Source organism: Euleptes europaea, chromosome 1, assembly GCF_029931775.1.
Source record: "Euleptes europaea isolate rEulEur1 chromosome 1, rEulEur1.hap1, whole genome shotgun sequence".
NCBI lineage: Eukaryota > Metazoa > Chordata > Lepidosauria > Squamata > Sphaerodactylidae > Euleptes > Euleptes europaea.
In genome coordinates this window covers 167255641-167271279 of record NC_079312.1, presented here as the reverse complement: position 1 = coordinate 167271279, position 15639 = coordinate 167255641, and the positions used below count along the sequence as shown (strand labels likewise).

The window sequence follows — 15639 nt, the reverse complement described above, 5'->3', positions numbered from 1 at the left end:
TGTGTATAGGATTCCAACCCCGTAGAGGGAGGACACTCCTTGGTCAAGGTATATACATATTTGGGTAACAAAAGAACAGGAAATCAAGAAACTCTGTTAAAAATAACTAGCTTTCAACTAATTTGCTTTCTGTATTAGGCACGGTAATACAGACACCAGATGGAGTTGTGATTAACTCTGTATTTCGACGGAGTCCAGAGAAAAGGGGTCAGATTTCTCTGTGGCCCAGGGCCAGCAATTAACGTGGCCTGACCACTGACGTCCCCAGTGATGTGCTTTTGAGCACAAGAAGCCTACTGTTCGAGGTTTCACCTATCTGAAATACGCAAAGCAGCGTCGCTGAAGCCAACATGAGCTCTCAGGTCCAGTGCATTTATTTATACATTAATACATTTATTTGAGAGCTTGCACAGTTTCCGTCCTGGGATCGTGCGGTGCGTTAGAATGTTATTTTTCCATTCCTGACTGGCAAACATATTGCTTCTCAATCCATCTTAATAGGGGGTTAGTTGTGTGGGGGGTGATGCAGTTTAGCTAATTGTCTATGCAAGGGATGGCCCAGGTTAGCCTGATCTTGTCAAATGTCAGAAGCTAAGCAGGGTCGGCCCTGGCTAGTACTTGGATGGGAGACCTCCAAGGAATACCGGGGTCACTATGCATAGGAAGGCAATGGCAAACCACCTCTTGCCTTGAAAACTCTACTGGGTTGCCATAAGTCAGCTGTGATTTGATGGAACTTTACACACATATTTTCCTTGACCTGGATAGCTCAGGCTAGCCTGATCTCGTCAGAAGCTAAGCAGGGTCGACCCTAGCAAGTACTTGCAAGGGAGATCTCCAAGGAATACCAGGGTCGTGACGCAGAGGCAGGCAATAGCAAACCACCTCTGAATGTCTCTTGCCTTGAAAACCCCACAAGGGGTTGCCATAAGTCGGATGTGATTTGATGGCAAAAAAATATGCGAGGCTACACTCTGCTTTGTTATACTAATTACACCAGAAACTGCGCTGTGGCTGGATTGATCATCATATAAAGTACACTACAGAGAACATCAAGAGCCCCATGGCGCAGAGTGGTAAGCTGCAGCACTGCAGTCCAAGCTCTGCTCACGACCTGAGGTCGATCCCAACGGAAGTCGGTTTCAGGTCGCTGGCTCAAGGTTGACTCAGCCTTCCATCCTTCCGAGGTCGGTAAAATGAGTACCCAGCTTGCTGGGGGTAAAGGGAAGATGACGGGGGAAGGCACTGGCAAACAAAGTCTGCCTAGAAAATGTCGGGATGTGACGTCACCCCATGGGTCAGGAATGACCCGGTGCTTGCACAGGGGACCTTTACCTTTTTACAGAGATCATCATATACAGACCACAGCAAGGCCCAAAGTTTATCTGTCTAGACTTTCCTCAATCCAACATGAAATGTATGGCCACCTTGCCCTGCTTAGCTTCTGAGATCTGACGAGATCAGGCTACATGTTGGCCTGCCCCTTATCCAAAAACAAGGAAGAGTGTGTGACTACATCTACTTGCGAGTAGATGTATATTTTGTGTCAGAACTGGCATGGGCATGTTAGCAGGTGGAGTCTAAAGACGTTCAGCAACCTCCACAGGTTCTTTAATCCACACCCGATTCCAGCAGACAGAAAAAATCAGGCCAAATAAAAACAGGGAACAAACCAGCTGGGCATTGAAAGGTTGTATGACTTCTCCCTTAACACTGCCATCTGCTGGCAGAGTTGTACTATAACACCTAGTTGCAAGCCTTGAGCTTTTAGATCCATCTCGGAGTGACGGTAACAGAAGGTATTATTTTTATTTGTTTATTTATATGCTTATTTCAATACAGAATTAGCTCCATATGTAAGTAAAAAGCAATGGAATTAAAGTTACATTAAGAATATTAAGAATAGATTAACAACATTAGTAATAATAAATTTAAGTCAAAAAATAAGCTCTAGAATGGGGAGGTAATGCCATTTAGATATTTATACCCCGCTTTACTCCCCAACAGGGACCCAAAGTGGCTTACAACATCAGAAGCAACTAAGAGAGCAGAAAACATTTTAGCACGCATCTGCCTGGGGATGGAAAAGCAGCAATCAAGAAGGAGCACATGAATTGCTGCACAAAGCACTAAGGATCAGGGTGACTTCTGCCATTGGATATGTTTGAAAATACTTTGATAAACCTTTGATCAGGTGGGGTAAAGGGTAGAGCTGGAATGATTCCCTGCTTGCTAAGAGGGGATTGTGTTAGCTCAGCCAACCACAAAGAAGATCCCAATAATTATGCAATTGAAACTGGATTCACCATTATTCTGCATGTTCTGCCACATACAGGCCCAGCCAGGTTAGAGAGCCTGTTGTGGTCTGATTCTATGGATTTTTTAAGTGCAAAAAAAAGGATGTCCATCTTTTGCCCAATGTGGTGTTTTTGTACAGCCCCTTCCAAGGGCCAGGTGTGTTCCAGTTCTGATTTGGAGAACCAGATACTTACTGGAGCTCCCGCAGGTCCAGGTGAGCCGGGGCTTCCAGATTCACCTCGGGATCCTTGAGCACCCTCAGGGCCACGAGCACCGGTGGGGCCAGCTTCACCCTGCAACAAGACGGAGAGAAGAACATGAAGGAAATGTCCCAGCGATGGTCACTGGGATCCTGAAATTTCTTACTATAAGCAACCAGACCTGCGTATTGCCTGAATGCAGCACAGAAAGAACATCTTGGTGACCTGCAGTGGCCAGAGAGTACTTGGCTGTTATCCAAGGGGTTTTCCTGAAGCCCATCATCCTGTGTGATGCCTGGCAGGTAGCTTTCCTTTCTATCCTTCTGCAGTTTCAGTCCAAACGTTATTCCAAGTTTGCTAAATGCAGATCTGCTTTGAGTCGTGTGATGTCAAAAAGCATGGGCCACTGATAAACGTGAGGATGCTGCTTAAGTGGCCGTAGTGGCCCATTTCACATTTTTCCTAGAGTGGCATCCTTCTCCAAAAGTCAGAAGCTCCCCCCCCCCCACAGTGTTATACCTGGTCTGCTCTAGCTTGCTGGTTTTCCCTTAAGCCTTCAGGGTGCTCTTTCCACATCAACTAGACTACCAAGAAACCACCCTGCATTTCTGCTATGGCAACCCAACATCTTGCAGAGAATTCCGGAAGGTGGATATGCAGAAGCACCACCGCTTCTTTTGAACTATGAGCATGATTCGGAACGCACCTAAAATGTCCCAGTGTCTACGCATTGTAGGAGATTCACAGTGGGGAGGGGGGATGCTCTTCTTTTGGGGAGGGCTCAGGTTCAGGGAAGCCTGACCCACCATTACAGATCTTCTAACTGAAGATCCGCTAATAAGCTTGTGAGCAACACCAGGTTTCTTAGGAACACAGTCTGAAAACCTAATACAAGAGTCTTCATGAGATGAAGAACAACAGGAAATGGACCACTTTGGAAATAAGTTGTTACAATAATTTATAGCTGGAGCAGAACTCAAGCTATTTGGTTTGCAACTTTTCCCATCAAAAGTAAAAAAGGAGTCTTTAGCTCAGTAGTGTGGTACAAGTATAAGGTCCAGTATCTTAAACTAAAAAGCATAACCAAAGACCTTTCCAAAGACCTTGCGCTCACAATCCCAGAGAGCCAATCCCAGCCACAGACAATATTAGTGGCTAGATGAATGAGTGGTCTGATTTGGTACAAAGTCAGTCCTTATAGTAAATATCCAGGACGTAGCATTGTGGAGCCTCTCCAAAAGATATCTTTGATCAAGAACCCAAAGCTTTAAACAGTGTCTTCAGAGAATCTGGAACATGATTTCCACTATGATTCCTCCCTGGACACAATTTAATATTCAGTTGACCTCATCAATAGAACTTGGGCGTTCAACTTTTTTCCCTATAATTTGCCGCTTGGATTGGCAAATCAAGAGTTTCAACAGAGTGTTATTCCAGAGGCAAAAGGCAAAGCTAGTAAATTTGTTTTAAAACCAGTACAAAGCATCAGTTCAGTTGCTGTCAAGATCCAGGATGGATTCTTACAGCCAAACTAATGAGGCAAGGGGATGTGAAGGCATCTGAGACATGGCAACAGGCTCATGTTCCAGTGTCACCGTACTCCCAGATCCAGATTTCTCGCAGCATCCCCTCATTTTTACCACCAGCACTACAAAAACTTCAGGAAGTATTTTAGTGGCAGCACCTGAAGTTAGCTCCCCACTGTTTTTTTCAGAGTCGTGTACTCCTTACTGATGCTTTTTAAAATGTAATGTCTTTCCTCAAAACCTATCTGTGATATCAGGGTTGCCATCAAAATTACAGAGGCAAGAGTAACTCTAAATCTGTAGAGTTAAATGTAAGTCCCGCAGTGTCTCTTTACGTATTAAGGATTACACAGTTTGGATCTGGGGTTCCTACTGGGAGGGGCTGTGGCTCAGTGGTAGAGCCACTGCTTGGCATGCAGAAGGTCCCAGGTTCAATCCCCGGTATCTCCAGTTAAAGGGGCTGGGCAGGTAGGTGATGTGCAAGACCTCTGCCTGAGACCCTGGAGAGCTGCTGCCGGCCTGAGTAGACAATACTTCCTTGGAAGGACCAAGGGTCTGAGACCTGAGGCCTGAGACTCTAGAGAGCTGCTGCCAGTCTGAGCAGGCAATACTGACTTTGATGGACCAAGGGTTTGATTCAGTATAAGGCAGCTTCATGTGTTCATGTCTACTCTGTGTTCCGTACAAAAGTCAGACATGAATTACGGATTATGTTCAAATCCTGTGTGTTTGACGCCTGATTGAGAGTGTGACTGAGGTGTGGGAAGTAGCTTCAGCCTTGCCACCTGTGAAGGTGTAACTCTATTTGGCCCATTGTTACACAAATGAACCTGAGAGATCTTTAAACTCGCACACTTCCTCCCCTCCTTCTTTCTCAATAATGAAAAACTCAATAATGAAAGACTTCCGTAGCAAACCTCAGTTTGTGGTTACAACTGAACCACAAACTATGGCTTCCTCTATTCCTTCTAAAGTAGGCTTTCAAACCCAGATTAACAACATGATTTAAAATCCTGGTTTAAAAGAAACACCGCTAACCATCGTTTTTTTTATTTCAGATACACCTACCAACTATGGCATGCCAGGAAAATTGAAGTATTTAATTATCAAGCTGGGAGCAGTGGGGAAGGAGGGAGAGGGAGTGAACAAGTCTGAGGATCCTCCAAATTTTGCGAGAAACTGGAAAAGCAATAAATTCCCTGATTTAAATAATTGGCTCAACAAGGTTAAAGATACCTATGCTTTAATTAAGCTGACGTACTAAAATTACTAAACTGAGGCTATCGTATTTTGGTCACATCATGAGATGACAAGAGTCACTGGAAAAGACCGTCATGCTAGGAAAAGTTGAGGGCAGCAGGAAAAGAGGAAGACCCAACAAGAGATGGATGGACTCAATAAAGGAAGCTACGGCCCTCAGTTTGCATGATCTGAGCAAGGCTGTCAAAGATAGGACATTTTGGAGGACTTTCATTCATAGGGTCGCCATGAGTCGGAAGCGACTTGACAGCACTTAACACAACACACACACTATAATAACGATAAAAATACCGAAGAACTTGATGCTCGCTGGAATGCAACAATTTTAAAGATGGAGAAAGCATTCTGACGTATAAATTGTAGAGAGGATGTAATGGTAATGCAGATTTTAGTTAAATAGAAAAATAGAGTATTATTTGATTAATTGCTATAGGCATTTTAGTTATATTAGCGCTGTTTGTTTTGTTTTTTAAAAATAATTTGTATCACCAGTATTTGATTTTTTTAAAGTAATGTTATATCTAGGTTTTTTCCCTTTTTCTTTTATTCTAAGATTAAATGTTTCTAATTTTTTAAAAAAAGTCTGAGGATCCTCCGTGCTTGTCCTCATAAAAACCCTGGTTTACTGTTGCATTACTACTGGGTTTGTGAAAGACCAAACACTCCTTCAAACTAAAGTGCCCTGAGCGACCATATAGCTGTTGTTTGAAATTGAATGAACTGGTGTGACCGTTATGGTTTCTTCCCAAATAACTCCAGGAACTGTAGCTCTGTACAGGAGAAAGGATTTCTAAAGGAACTTTTTTTTGGGGGGGGGATTCCCTAATTCCTGGATGGGGCAGGGGGAATGCTGCAAATATTTTACCGCAGCCGCTGTTGCTATCCCCTACTATTGCTAATGCCTATTAAGCCGAAGACAAAATAATGAGTCGCACTGCACAGAACATGGTCTGTTCCTTTGTTTCCCCCTTAGCCGGTAACTCTTTTGTCAGGGTGAATTGTTTAATTCCTCTCACCGCCCCCCCCCCACGTCAGTCCCGCCTTATCACCCATCAAAAGTGAAACGGTACTTTCCATCTTTCTTTCTTCTCTCCCCACTCCCTGCCTTACTGTGGCGAGCGGCAGCATTTCCCCCCCCCACACCTCAGAAGACCCTCCATCTTTTTATAATGAGGACGCTGATGGTTATTGAAAGGCCATTGTCAATTCCTGTCGGGCGTTCCACAAAAGGCCCCGGTTTCCCCTCAACCCACACACACACACTGCCTTTTCACCGTCTGGTAACCCTAGAAACCAGTCCTGGGGGGAATTAGCAACCTGAAGCCATACACCACGTGGCAATGGGAATTCCCAGAGGAAGGCCCCCCCCTCTCTTTCTTTCGCCTTGCCCTAACAGACCCCACATTAAGGAAACCAGATATGCTGAGATGGGGAGCGTTGAGCATTAGGGCCGCTAATGCCTCTGAAAGAGGCGAAATGCCAGTCGATTATCTGATGGCCCTGACCCCTTTGGACACCTTCTGAGCTTCCAGTCCAGTCCATGGCAAATTGCCCCCCCCCGCCCCGCCCCGGCTTGAATCCAGCCTGAATTTTACCATCACCGTTTCAATTGCCCGGGTGATATTTAAACTGAGAAGGACTTCGGGCATCGCCAAGGGAGAGTTTCCCCAACTTGGATGCCGGCCGCTCCCACAACCTGCCAACGGTTGCATCGTGTAACACTGGAGAGTCTGACTGCGTCAAGGCATGCGGGGTGAGAAACGAGGCAGGTTCCGCCTCTGAACGCTCTAAGAAGCACTGCCAGCCAAATGGAGGAGCGCTTGGGAATTCAAGGGGCCGTGTTACTTTGGTAACATTCACAGTTAGAGGTTTCAAGGTTTTGTATAGGTCTTCAAAGTCAAAGATTAATCTTACGTATGAGCAGGGCACCCAACCAGATAAATCGTTTAGGGAAAGCAGTGAGGGTTGTCCTGCCTTTCTTGTGTCCAGCTAATGGTTCTACACGCAATTTTAAGCAAATTAACACTTAAATAGGCCTTTGTGGGAGGTATGCCTGAACAAAGGCCCAAATCTCTTTGGTTACAAAAACATCACTGTTTGACCTATGCTCCTAAACGCCTCTGCTTTTTTTGTTTGATGGTTTTGTGAAATTTAATCTTGCACATACAAAAGGGTAGACCTTTAAGCCTTGTTGAGCTTCCTACAATTGAAAGCTCTTTCCTCTCCTACAGCGGTCCAAAATGGGGACTGCCTGCATGAACACATGAAGCTGCCTTGGTCCATCAAAGTTGGTATTGTCTAATCAGACAGGCAGCGGCTGTCCAGGGTCTCAGGCAGAGGACTTTCACATCACCTTGTCCCTTTAACTGGAGATGCCGGGGATTGAGCCTGGGACCTTCTGCATGCCAAGCAGAGGCTCTGCCACTGAGCCACAGCCCCTCCCTACTGAATGCTTGACCATGATGTCAACAGGGGATGCTCATAAGCCTTATACCTAGGGTTGCCAGGTCCCTCTTCGCAACCGGCGGGAGATTTTGGGGGCGAAGCCTGAGGAGGGCGGGGTTTGGGGAGGGGAGGGACTTCAATGCCATAGAGTTCAATTGCCAAAGTGGCCATTATTCTCCAGGTGATCTGATCTCTATCGGCTGGAGATCAGTTGAATTAGCAGGAGATCTCCTGCTACTACCTGACAGTTGGCAACCCTACTTACCCCAGACCCAATCTCAGTTTCCCTTAAAACTGCAAAAGTATTTGTGGATCCAGACTACAGAGATCAGTTCCCCTGGAAGGAATGGGAGACTCTATGGTATACCACAGAGTCAATGAGAAACTGAAGTCCTTGAGTGATATCGCATTCCCACTGAGCTCCCTTGCCTCTTCAGGAATTTCTAAAACCAGAATTGGCAACCCTAGAGAAGATGGAAGCTCAAACGAACTTACCTCCTGCTCTCACCCCCAAACTTCTCAATCAGACCCACTTATTGCAGTGTCTGAACTGTGGAAATCCAATCTGTATGCAGGAGGCCACTCAAGACCTTCTATGGAGCAGGAGAAGACCAGTCTGGTTATTCATACTCCAGCTCAGAGTCTTCCTCAGATATACTCAGAAAAGGGAATGAGCGTTTTAAAGAGCCCTACAGCAAATTATACTAACACTTATGAGGAAATGTGGGTTTTATCAGATAGGAAAACAATTGGGTTTGGGGGCCTCTTTCATTCAACAATACTGTACTCCTTCAGGTCCCTGTGACCACCGTGCAACCCCAATGTGATAATCCAACTAGACAGCCAAATTGTAGACTGGAATGAAATGGAATGTAATTTTCCTCCCCTGTCTCTCAATTATTGGGAACTTTTATAAAAATTAAATCTTTTTTTTCTACATAGGACAAAAGTAATCATTAAAGTACTCTGAAGAAAACTTCACAAAGTAAAATTTTCCAAAGAAGTCGACTAACAGTTAATGGGTTTTAAGGTCAAGAGATTTACAATATGGAGATTTTTCAAGATTGAACTTTCTGGCACTCTTACAGCCCATTCCTGAGAATTGGGCCGAAAGTCTTCTAGAGGCAGCGTGACCTCACCGCCAGCGTAAGTGCGTGTAATTGTGTGATTACATGCACTTATGCTGGCGGCAAGGCTAGTCCAGCCGGTGTAAGTGGGGCCGCAAGACCACGCCTCGCCCTTCCACCGGCGCGGCCTCTTCGTGGCGCAGGCCACGGCGTGGAGAGGCCGCGCCGGCGCAGGGGGGAGTTCTGGGGGCGTTCCGGGGGGAGGAGGCGCCGGTTAGGCGGCTCCCTATCCTGTTTCAGCCATGGCCACCAGCTGTGAGAACAGCATTGCTTTTGAGCAGGCGCAGCCTCGCTGTTTTCAATGGGGCAAAAAGCCCTGTTAAAACAAAAAAAGATGGCTTTTTTTTTTGTTTTCCGGTGCCACTGCACCTCTTCCCTGCCATCTCCGCACGCTGTATTTTCAGGAATGGGCTGTTAATTCCTAACTTGCTTGTGCTTTTCTCCCTACAAGCCACCCCAGTTCTCTTTCCCCTTAGAGCTTTTTCCTTCCTTTTGTCTACACTCTGTACCTCGGCTGGTCCATTTTCAATCACTTCCGTGTTTCTTTCTGTATTCACAAGCTTCCAGGCATGCATGCACAAGTTTTTTTTCCCCAATATAGTTGTGAATTTTCCTGCCATTTTTTTACTTCTCAGGCAGGGAAACCAGGACCATGTCCCCACTTTGCGTTTGCAGCTCCGATTTCTACGGGGTTTCCTTGCATGTTCGCACTTCATCTCTTCCGAAGGATTCCGGAGACGTCTCCAGAGCGCAATTTCTCCATTTTAAGAGCATTCGCTTATACGGCGAATTAATAGAAATTAAACGTTTTCCTCACCGGGAGCCTGAAGTGCGAACATAAAACCTGTCTTCAATCCACTTCCTGCTGCCAGCCCACCATCCACTCCCCCTGCCTAACTGCCCACGCTGGACCAATCGCCGTCCTTGTTTCAAGCACCGAGTGGGCATGCGCAGCAGGCTACCACCTCAGCCAATCACAATGCTCCTTCGAGCTGGCGCATGAATGCTTCCGCAAGGGGAAAACATACGGATTTTATTTAATACAGCGGAGGAAGGCGTCGCAGTGGGAACAGAAATTTTAAGTCGTGTTGGATGCTTGAGTACTGGACATGTTTAAATTGCGAGGTAAGTTGCTAATGCGTTCACAGGCCTGATGAAATGCGTCTAACCTTCCTGCAGCAGCAGTGCAATATTCAGAGCGGAGGAGGGATTCCCACGGTTGCTTAAATGTCGGGGGAGGGAAGGAAATGCAGGACACGCCAGCCCGAGGCAGCAGAAAGACTAATTTGAGCTTGGAGTGCTACTTACCTTTGCACCTGGTGAGCCGGGGAAACCTGGCGCTCCGGCAGGGCCGACGGGTCCCTGAACAAAGGAGAAAACCGGTTTCAATCAGTGAGACAACAGCAGGGCAAAATTCTTTTAATTGTTTAGAATCGCTATAGAAAGTTTAGAGCGCAAAGTGCATTATAATACAAAGCACAAGCATGAAAACTTCATTTAGGATCCAGTTGTTACAGTTGAGAAAAACAAGGCAAGGTGGCGCTATTCTTTCTGGTTCAGGTCCAATACTTCGGTTGCGCTTGTAATACAGAAATATCACAGGTTACGACTGGACATCCCTGATCCTGTCCGTTTCAGTTCCCCATCAGTTTAACAAGAAGAAATTAGTTACCAGCATTATTTAGAACATCTGTATCCCACCTTTTCCATTACAAGCCTTCAAGGCAGCTTACAACCACAAAACCACATTCACAAAAAAATTCAAATAATCTGAAAATGGATAATATAAAAACACAAATCAACAATCATTGCGAAGAAATCAAAACGAGGAACCACAGCCAGTTAGCTATCAAATGCTCGGAATGAATGTATTGAATTAATGTAGAGACATTAAGATGTATTGCTATGAAGATAGTTTCAGTTGGGTTGCCATATTAGTCTGTAATAGGAGAACAAAATCTAACAGCATTCCTGAGCTCTTTCGGCGAAAAGGAGGCGTAAAAGAGGCTGCGCCGGCGTAAGTGGGACAGCTGCCGGCGGGCAGCCCACTTATGCCACGCAGAGTGGCCCGGACACTGGCGGGGAGACCCGGACGCCGTCCTCCCCGCGCTGCTCCGGCAGCACAGCACAGGGTCGCCGGCACAAGGCGTTCCCGGGGTGTTCCGACGCCAGGCAGCCTCCAAAGCCTGGATTTTTCCTGTTGCAAGAAGGTTTCGGCCCCAGCCTCCTATGACCAGCGCAGCCATTCCACTCAGGAATGCGCTGTAAGTCTAGTGGCACCTTAAAGACCAACAAAATTTCTCCAGAGTGTTAGCTTTCATGAGTCAAAGCTCACTTTGTCAGCATACAAATTTTGGATAACGTTGTTGGTCTTTAAGATATCGGACAAAGTGAGCTTTGACATCTGAAAGTTTATACTCTGGAAAATTTTGTTGGTCTTTAAGGCGTTCCTGGTGTCGAATTTTGTTGTAAGGTGTATTTCTGTCACAGAGTGAGACTGGCGCAGTGGATATAGCACAGCTTCTGTGTACGATCCAGCCCAGGCTGAAATTTAGACAAGAGTAACAGGAGAGCTCTGTTGCTCCTTCTTTCCGCCGAGTAATACTAACCAACATTGAGTGGCCTCCAAAAAGAGCTGGAGCCATCTCTTCGTCATATCAAAACCAAACCACTCATCTCTTTCCCCAAGCGTCCTTATTCTCAGTTCCTCCCCATACTCTTTGATATTTTTATACATCCTCTCAACCAAGTATGAAGCCTTGGCCTTTATTTATTATACTTTTATCTCCCTCCCTCCTTTCCCCCAAGGAGCTCACGGTAGCACACACGTTTCTTTCCACGCCTCCAGCTACCATTCCCTTGGGAAGTAAGTTAGGCTGAGAGAGAATGCTTGGCCCACGCTCACCCCAGGAACGGCATGGACAGGCGAGATTGGAACCTGTCCCAGCCTTGGTCCAACATTCTAACCACTATACCACGCTACCTCTTTTTAGCATTCTCCTTTGGGGGGGAGAGCAAGAGGGCGTCTGCATGATATGCTGCAGTGATTGGGCTCTCGCAATATTTTAAAATCTTTTTAAAATGGAGACTGCGTCCACGGGTCGGACCTGTGGACACCGTCGGGTTGGACGTGTGGACACCGTCACGCCTAGTTTGGCCCAAGGGCTGAGCTTTCCACTCGCTCAGCCACACCCCATATTTGGTTCATAACTGATTGACTCTTTGTTCATATTGTGCTGGGGTGTTTTGGATTTGTTAGCCGCCTTGGGTGTTCTTCTTGAACAGAAAGGTGGGATATATGAACCAATCAAATAAAACAACCCTGAGGCTGCCTAAAATAATTACAAGCTGAAGAAGAAGAAGAGTTGGTTTTTATATGCCGACTTTCTCTACCATTTAAGGAAGAATCAAACCGACTTACAATCACCTTCCCTTCCCCACAGCAGACACCCTGTGAGGGAGGTGGGGCTGAGACAGTGTGACTAGCCCAAGGTCACCCAGCTGGCTTCATGTGGAGGAATGGGGAAACAAATCCAGTTCACTAGATTAGCATCCGCCACTCGTGGAGGAGTGGGGAATCAAACCCAGTTCTCCAGATCAGAGTCCACAGCTCCAAACCACTGCTCTTAACCACTATACCACGCTGGCTAGGGTTTTTTTCCTCCCATAAGGCTAGTCTTGCTAAAGAAGTGTAAGATCAATGGACTAATAGCCAGTAATTTGATTTAGCATTCTATCTTACATGCACGCACTTCCTAAGCTTTTCGTACAATGTCTGCTTTCTTCTGTTTTCAAAACGCTGTATGTACATTTGTTCAATTAAACATACATTTGTCCTCTTACACTATTTTCTTTTAAAATCCAAATCAGTTTCCTGGTATGCATATCTATCCTTGGTATTTTAAGAACAATACCATTAATACATGATGCACAATTTTAAACACAGAGGAAAATAAATACATTTCTAGGAAGAATATCTCTTAAAAGAAAATTCACTTACGGGTGGGCCAGCTGGACCAGGGAGACCATCATTACCACGAGCACCCTGCAGGAACAAAAGGGCAAGAGTAAGAAAAACAAGCAGAAGGCAGTATTGGAAAATCCTTAAATCCTTAAAGTGTTGGTATATCACCAGTGCGCATCCGTAGGTACATGCTACAGGAGCATAAAATACGAACAGTTCCAAGAGTTACCTCTGGTGTACCTTCAGTGGCAAAACCTTGTCTTTGGGTGCTTTCACACTTGCTTAATACTGCACTTTCAATCCACTTTAATGATTGTTTGCAAGTGGATTTTGCCGTTTCACACGGTAAAATCCAGCTGCAAAGTGCATTGAAAGTGCATTATTTGGAAACGTGTGAAAGCGCTCTTTTTTGTCTTGTAGGGCTATTTATTTACAAGTTTCTATACATACCCGGCATAAAACTATGCAGCTTATGATTTAAAAAAACATTAAAAAACTGAGGACTAATGCACAACAATAAAAAGTTACAAAGTACAAAAAAAAATATCCCAGTAACAGAATAGGTTGCCTCAAGGCCATCATAATTGGGGATCCAGTGACCTGCAAGATCACTATTTTGGAGGGGCACAGAAAGCCGCTGTGGGAGGAAGGTGGTGGGGAGGTTGCCTTTCTTAGTCACAACACTGGTCATGACACTTAGAAGAAGAAGAGTTGGTTTTTATATGCCGACTTTCTCTACCACTTAAAGAAGAATCAGATCAGCTTACAATCACCTTCCCTTCTCCTCCCCACGACACCCTGTTTGTCTATACAAAACATCCCGTGGGAAATGGTTAAAAACTTGGTTTTATTCAAAACATCACCTGTCTAATAAAGTAAAATGTCAATTTTTATTGAATGATTCAGTACCTGAGATCACTGAGGGTGTTGCCAATTTTCTAGTGGATGTGATGAAAGTGCAAAAACTTACAAGCTCTGATATTTGATTATATTGTTCTTTGTTTTATTTCTCTGATTTTATGTTTTATGATCCCTTTTTGTAACAATTGTAATAATTTTTATGCCAATAAAGGTCTATGAATGAATGAATGAATGAATGAATGAATGAATGAATGAATGAACAGACACCCTGTGAGGTAGGTGGGGCTGAGAGAGTGTGACTAGCCCAAGGTCACCCAGTGGGCTTCGTATGAAGGAGTGGGGAAACAAATCCAGTTCACCAGATTAGCCTCCGCCGCTCACGTGGAGGAGCAGGGACTCAAACCCGGTTCTCCAGATCAGAGGCCACCTCTCCAAAGCACCACTCTTAACCAGATCAGAGTCCACCACTCCAAACCACTGCTCTTAACCACGCTGGCTCTCCAAGCCTTAGTAATTAAACTCAAGGATAACGGGGTACAGGCTTGCGATCTACCAGCAGCCTGGCTAGTAATGAAAAGCTTTTCAAATCCGTTTGAAGGCATCTGAAGGGGGTGTACCAGAAAGTTCCCTAGCTATGGCACAACTACAGACAGAGGGTGAAGTTTTCTGCCTCGTGGTTCTAATCTCACAACCATGCAGAATCCTGAGAAGGGCCTCCGGAGGGGAACTCTGCGATAAAAAGGCCTCCGATGCTAATGGTCTGACACCCGTGGCCTTCTGTAACTAAAGACTAATTGCCTGGCAGGCTCACTCGGGTCCCAGGCAGAGTGCCAGAGAGATCAGTGGGAAAGAAGCGAGGCCACACGAAGGATAAGTGAATTAAGGTGCTCAAGAGCCCGTGCTTTCTGGAGAGACAAACTTTTCTACTTTGTACAAATGGCCAAACTAACCAATAGTCTACATGGGAAGAATGTAGAAGACTTTAAAAAAGATTGGCAAAAGGCCTTTGTACACTGGACTAACTCAGCAAAGATTGACTTCACAAGGATTGTGAAAGAGTTGTGAATGAATTGTTATGAAGATGGGAAATAAAACATATAGTGGATAATATGAAGCTAAGGGATACTTCTCCGGAAGTCACAATGGGGGAGGGGGGTGGGCACACAATCACAGGGGGGAAAGAGTTCTATTAATATTTAAGATGTATTATTATTATTATTATTATTATTATCATCTGTGTGTATGTTTTTTTTCAATGTATGTTTTAATAATGTAATCAAAATAATGTATAAAAAAGAAACGATTGTTTTTTCTTTCTATTTCTCTTTTTTTCTTTTCTGTAATTTGGTTGTAATTTCTTTTTTATTGTTTATTGTTTAAATATCACCTTTCTTTGTTTTTTTTTCTTTTTCACCAATTAATAATAATAAAAAAATTGTATATATAAAAAAAGAATCCGTGATTTCCAAGCAAACCAATTCCAGGTTTAATCTCGGCAGTTACAAGGATCTCAGGTTGTGGGGCTGGGAAGGATCTCTGCCTTGGAGAGCCAATGCCCAGATTGGACTGTACATAAGAGTTGCCAACCTCCAGAAGGGACCTGGAGTACTCCCAGAATTACAACTGACCGCCAAACCGTAGAGATCAGGGGTGCGCATTCAGCAAAGCCGAACCAAATTAAAAAAAAAACAACCTTATCAGTATTTTTCGGGGTGGGGGGTTCTCCCAAACAAAATGGTTGTGATTTAAGGGAGCCGAAAAGCAGAACCTGAATAATGCCGGGTTTTTTTGGCATTTTTTCCAGGCCGTTTCGGGAATCCCCTCTTCTCCTCACTTAGCAGCTGGCTGGCCGGGGCCCGGCGTTTAGTTCTGCACCGCTGCTGCCTCCGAAGTCCACATGGGCTTGGCGGCGGAAGGAAGAACCGCTGAACATTGGGCTCGGGCCCAGCATTCACCTC

The 15639-nt window shown here is 45.1% G+C and overlaps 1 protein-coding gene across 1 annotated transcript in view; it reads right to left on the bottom strand.

The window, feature by feature from the left end:
- The window catches only part of COL2A1 (collagen type II alpha 1 chain), a 112687-nt gene that overhangs the window by 58645 nt on the left and 38403 nt on the right, over window positions 1–15639 (bottom strand). The window contains exons 17-19 of the mRNA XM_056867231.1: window positions 12857–12901; window positions 10165–10218; window positions 2493–2591 (exon numbers count right to left, since the gene is read on the bottom strand). Coding sequence (XP_056723209.1) covers window positions 2493–2591; window positions 10165–10218; window positions 12857–12901 — 198 coding nt within the window. The remainder of the gene's footprint in view (window positions 1–2492; window positions 2592–10164; window positions 10219–12856; window positions 12902–15639) is intronic.